Source organism: Elephantulus edwardii, unplaced genomic scaffold, assembly GCF_000299155.1.
Source record: "Elephantulus edwardii isolate Elephantulus edwardi_28Jun2011 unplaced genomic scaffold, EleEdw1.0 scaffold00270, whole genome shotgun sequence".
Lineage (NCBI taxonomy): Eukaryota > Metazoa > Chordata > Mammalia > Macroscelidea > Macroscelididae > Elephantulus > Elephantulus edwardii.
The window spans coordinates 467,774-473,523 of record NW_006400020.1 but is presented as its reverse complement, the minus strand read 5'-3'; the positions used below and the strand labels follow the sequence as shown (position 1 = coordinate 473,523).

Genomic DNA, 5,750 nt, shown 5'->3' with positions numbered 1-5,750 from the left:
GATGGGAGTGTCAGAGACAGTGCAGTTGGCACAGGACAGAGCAGAGTTTAGGGCTGTTGTACATAGGGTCGCTATGAGTTGCAAGAGACTCGACAGCACATAACAGCAACAACAACAGGTTGTACGTTCCCCAAGCCAGGGTATTTTTTTGGTTTTTGTTTTTTTTTAATTTTATTTTTTTATTATTATTTTGTGTGTCTGTGTACCATCAAATCAGATCTGACTGGTACAGGAGTATTTTTAAACTTTTGTTGTTGTCTGGTCAGAGTCAATTTATAGCTGACTGTCTAGCATGTTTACAATGACTAAATTGCACAAGAGGAGATTGCCCAGCTGTCTCCAGTGGAGCCACTGGTAGATTCAAATCACCTTTGGGTTAACAGTGCACCTCTCTGCAAACTTTTACAAAAGGGCCCTAGGTGAATAAAGAAGACTAGAATTGATAGCTTTAATATAGGGTGTTGGCACAGGATGTTGAATGTCCTATTACTGCTGGGGAACAGACAGCTCTCAGATGAAGTAATAGCCAGAATGCTCCTTTGAGCATTGAGGTGTTATCTCATATACTTTAAATGTGTTTTCAAGGGAGACCGGTACCTGGAGAAGGACATCATGCTTGGTGTATTAATTGAACTGTATCCTCCGCCAGTGTATGTGAATTTGGGTGGACCATTAGTCTTCATGGCTTGGCAGTTAGATAATGATGTAATCATCCCATGCTGTAATCGGCCAATTAGAAAGAAGTTATGATAGGACCCAGCATCCTTGCTCAGATCACAAAACAAGAGAAAGAACTTAATGAGATGGTAGACACAGTGCCTCTAACAGTGGGCTCAAATAGCTGTGATTGTGAAGCTGACACAAGGCCAGATTGTACAGAGGGGCACTATGAAGCAGAACTGCTTAGATTACACCAAACAACAACAGTAATTTGGGGCAGTTTTGGAGGTAGCTAGTGGAATGGGGGGGGGGGGGGAAAAACCCAACCAAAACAAAACCCAAAACAACTTTAGATGAAAAGGGGAAAATTTTTAACTAAGTCAACAACTTGAGAATATAACAAAAATGAAAATTTGAAAAAAAACTAAAATGAGAACATTACAGGTTTATTTTGTAAGAGATATGGTAATACTGACTATTACACTTTTAAAATGAAAGTAAAGATTTTTTAAAAAGAATACAATTCAAGATTAACTCTGTGAAGAACTAGATGAACATCAGATTCTTCCAGAAATTTTGTTTTACAAAAATTCACTTTATGATTCTTTTTTCCTCTCTAGATATGAAGCATCAACCGATGAATTGATTAATGAAGAGTTAGGAATAGCCTATCCTGTCATTGATGGCATTCCTAATATGATTCCACAGGCAGCCAGGATGATACATCAAAATAAGAAGAAAGAAGAAGAGGAACAGCACTAAACCATAGTTAAAAACATCAATACTAATATGATTTAAAAAGTCAGTGTGGTGGGGCATATGTGGAAGAGAAGAATGTTTCTGTCTCTTCCTACCTTGACTGTGCTGATTCCCCTGGTTTCTCTAACAGGACTGTTCTACTCAGCCTCTGTGGAAGATAATTTCCCTCAGGGTTGCACCAGCACAACCAGCCTATGCTTTTACAGTCTGCTCCTGCCAATCACCATACCAGTTTATGTCTTCTTCCACCTTTGGACTTGGATGGGTATTAAGCTTTTCAGACATAATTAATTAATACAACAATAGGCAAGATTGTATATATATTAATATGTCTTGGATTTCTTTCCATGGAAGTTCAATTAGATTGAAATATTGTAATCTCATTTAGTTTGGGGAAAAGATTTCTTGCCTTTCTATGTCAGAAGCATAAGGACTATGGAAAGCTTCAACTACAGAAGCCTTATTTATTGTACTCTTGTTTGCCCCATATTGTTTGAAAGCCCTAATCTAAAATATTAATTTCTATAGTAGAGGAAGTGATGTGTCTTGTTGATGCTTAACAGCCATAATCATTAGCTAATAACTATATTCTTTATCCTGTCTGCTCATTTGAAAGTTGGCCATTTGGAATATTGTTTGTTTAGATTCATTCTTTAAGTAACATGCTAGTAATGAATGAAAGAATTTCAAAAGAACTATACTAGAGTAGCTGTGAAGAAGCGCATTTGAACTAGTGTGATTTAAAAAACTACAATAAAATGGAAATTAATATATTTGGAAAAGTTTTGGTTTTCTCATATTACCTTCATTTCTTTGACATTTACTGTTTACATTGATAAGAAGAAGGTATTAACACTTTCTTGTGCAAAAATAGTTTATAGTAGTACTTTTTGTCGCAAATGTGGTAAAAGAGGAAAAATAAATTTTAAATGTAAGTTATACTTACTAAGGGAGCTCTAGTGACCTAGGAGTAAGAAACTGCTGCAATACAGAAGGAACCTGATTTGAATCCACCAGCTGATCTGTGGGAGAAATATGGACTTTTATTAACTGCAATTTTTTTATTAACTTATTAAATGCAATTAACTGCCTCCGAAAATGCAATGGAGAGACAGCTATGAATGAGTTGCTTCTGACTCTGCGTCACACAACAGCAACAACAACAGGCTATCCTTAGAGTTGAATTTAATACCTAAAATGCAACTGTTTTTAAGGAAAGTGGGCTTTACATTTGGGGGATAGAGGAACTTTAAGTAGTGATTATGCTTTTGTACTGCTGCTTATAGTTAGGACACATCTGAATCCTGTCCTATCCTGAGCTGTCATCACACTTTTCTGGCACATGTGAGCCTATTGCAGCAGTCACCATGTTGTCCATTTGGTAAAGGTCTTCCTTTCTTTTCCCAACTGTCTAACATTTCAAGGATAATGTAAGCAATAGCTGCTTCTAGTAGCATGCCCAGCGTATGTGAGATGAAGCGTTACTCTCCTTGTCTTTAAGGAATCTCTGGCTGTACTTTCTCCAAGACATATTTGTGCTTAGCATCATGTTTTGAGCCACATAATAGTGTTATTTTACTGATCTAACTGGGCGACCTGGCTGAAAGAAAAAATCAGAAGAATCTCTATTTGTGTTTAACTGACTACGTGAAAGCATTTGACTGTGTGTATAATAATATAATAACAGATTATGGTTCATGTTCAGAAGAATGGGAATCCCAGACATGTAATTTTGTTTATATGAAATCTATACTTTGACCAAGAAGCTGTTGTCTGAACAAGGCAAGGAAACACTGCGTGGTTTAAAATCAGGAAGGTTATGCATCAGGGTTGTATCCTTTCTTCATATCTATTCAGTATGTATGCTGAACAAATAATTTGTGAACCTGAATGTTTTTAATGAGGACTTGCATTTATTTGGCCCTAAATCTCATGCTTAACCGATTTGAGGAGTAGTCAGTATCAACTTAAATCAGCTGGTAAAATAAACGCTGTTGTGTGCCATTGAGACAGAAGCTACTCATATCTAATAACCCTCCAGTGAGTTTTTCAGAGGCAATAAATTGCAAGGGAAGAAACTGCCCCTTCTTCCTCAGAGCAACTGGTGGATTCAAACCATGTGCCTTTAGAGCTGCCGTGTAGCTCCTTGCCACTAGGCCACCAAAACTTGCTATGTTCTGAAAATCAGTTGTTGCTAAGTTGATTCTGAATCACTGCAATACCTTGTGTGTGTTAGAGTAAAAATGCATACAGATCTCAATGGCTACTTTAAAAAAATTTTTTTATTATTAATTTTAATGAAAATTTACAGAGACTTTGGATTTCCTTCGTTTATTGTTGCACCTTTCTCCCTCCCCCACTCCCCCGCAGTACACTCTTCTCTTTGAAAAGTAAAAGAAAAATTGTCTCATTGTTTTACAGTCCCTCCCCCCCAGGTCCACTCCACTATGCAGCCTTCATTCTGGACTCCCATCATGACAAAAATACCTAATCACATATCCATTTAAAACCGTTTTCTTCATCTGTTTCAACACAGTATAAGTTATTTATCCCATCTTTCTCAGTCTCTCCCCAACCCCGATGTCAGTCCTGTTTTACGACAGTGGCTCCATGCAGTATTTGTCCTTTTGTGACTGAGATATTTCACTCAGCATAATGTCCTCCAGGGTCACCCATTTTGAATAATATTTATTTCATGAGTTCCTGTAGATTCCTAGGCCTTTCTTCCAGGGTGCCTTGGGTGAGATCAAACCACCAGGGAGCATATTACCCCTTCACCATCATTTTTTCTTTTTTCAGTTATGCTAACATTTTATATGAAACTAAAAAGTATGACTATTGGGAGTTTGCTACTCAAGTTCACCCTTTTACTAACAGAATTTATTAGATTTCTCTTAGTACAAACTGGATCAGGTGTAGTCTAACCATACATATATTTTCTTAAACTTGGACTGAGGGGTAGGAAATAGCATCATTTAAAGCATAGGGTAATCACTCAAGGTCACAGCTGGTAACTGGGCTAAAATTCAAATTGAAAGCCTTCTAGCCTCAGTTTGTCTTAATGGCCACACACTGTCTCTTCATTGTAAAATTTCATCATCTCTGTTTACAAGAAGAGTAGAATAAGGAGTTTGTATGCTAAGATTTTATATTCAACACTGGATTAAATTACCCTGTTTTTCCAAATGCTTTGTGTCTGTGTAACTATTTAACTATACCCACTACACTTTAATGGATTCTGAATCAGTAACCTTCTCATCAAGAGTCTGAAGCTCTAGGGAGAACTACCATCTTTTTCCCACTGAGTGGCTATTCCTAGAGAATATTTCAAGAGAGCATTATTTTCAAATAGATGGCTAGTGCCGTGTCCTCCCCAGTCTGTTTAGTCTGGACTCTCCACTTAAAACCTGTCCACTATGAGTGAGCTTGCTGTTTTTGAAGCACCAGTAGCATAGCTTCCAACATTACAAAAGTAATTAGCAAGACACCATAGTACAGCAAGCAGGTAAGTAGTGGTTAATAATAAGCATGAAAGTATACAGAAAAATGATAGCACATACAAATGTATCTGTATCTCACTGCAGTTAGGTTAATACATATATGATACAGATTTTAATATGTTAAAATACCAGTGACAAGCCTTAAAGCAACAACTGAATTTTTTCCAAGTAAAAAAATTATTAACTGGTTTTTGGTACTGTTAATTATGGCTTGTAATTACCCCATGTGACAGTAGAACTGCCCCTTAGCGTTTTCTTGGTCATGAGCTTTCAGGTGGTCTAGTGGAAAGGAGTTGCGCTGCTAACCCAGGGCACAAGGTTAGAATCCAACAGCTGCTCTGAGGGAGAAAAATGAACAATTTCCTCATGCAATTTGCAGCCTCTGAAAACCTGCTAGAGGGTCAACTGTTAACTGCTTTTGACTTTATGGTACATAACAACAACAGTCTTTATAGAAGCAGATCATGAGGTCTTTCTTTCTCCAAAAGATTAAAATGTAATAGAAAATATTCATTTAATGTAAGAGTAAACTATAAAGGAATGAAAATGGCCTGAGGCAGAAAACAAAGTAAATAGCAAATGTAAATCCCATTATATCAGTAGCATTAGATGTAAATGGCAATACACTCAAAAGGCAGAGATTATTACGATGGATAAAAAATTTCAACACTGTGTTGTCTGTGAGAAATATTCTTCAGTCCTCGCATAGTATTTGATGTGACTAATTCAAAGTGTGCAAAGCCAATCCATCTCATCTTCCTTAGTGCCTAGAATGTTGATGTTCATGCATTCCATTTCCTTTTTCACTTCTAGTTTTTCAACATTTGCACC

At 37.0% G+C, this 5,750-nt stretch overlaps 2 protein-coding genes across 2 annotated transcripts in view; both read left to right on the top strand.

Moving 5' to 3' along the window:
- PYURF (PIGY upstream reading frame) overlaps positions 1-1,422 on the top strand; it is a 6,913-nt gene extending 5,491 nt beyond the window's left edge. The window contains 1 exon segment of the mRNA XM_006903635.1: positions 1,281-1,422. Coding sequence (XP_006903697.1) covers positions 1,281-1,422 — 142 coding nt within the window.
- A 72-nt stretch (positions 1,423-1,494) lies between these two features.
- On the top strand, positions 1,495-1,710 carry PIGY (phosphatidylinositol glycan anchor biosynthesis, class Y). Its single transcript, XM_006900005.1, has one exon. It carries the CDS (start codon positions 1,495-1,497, stop codon positions 1,708-1,710), a length of 216 nt encoding a protein of 71 aa, XP_006900067.1.
- Positions 1,711-5,750: the final 4,040 nt, after the last annotated feature.

What these genes read in the sequence shown, in the direction of transcription:
- PIGY (XM_006900005.1), top strand. Translation starts at nt 1,495, where the DNA reads ATGTTTCTGTCTCTTCCTACCTTGACTGTGCTGATTCCCCTGGTTTCT.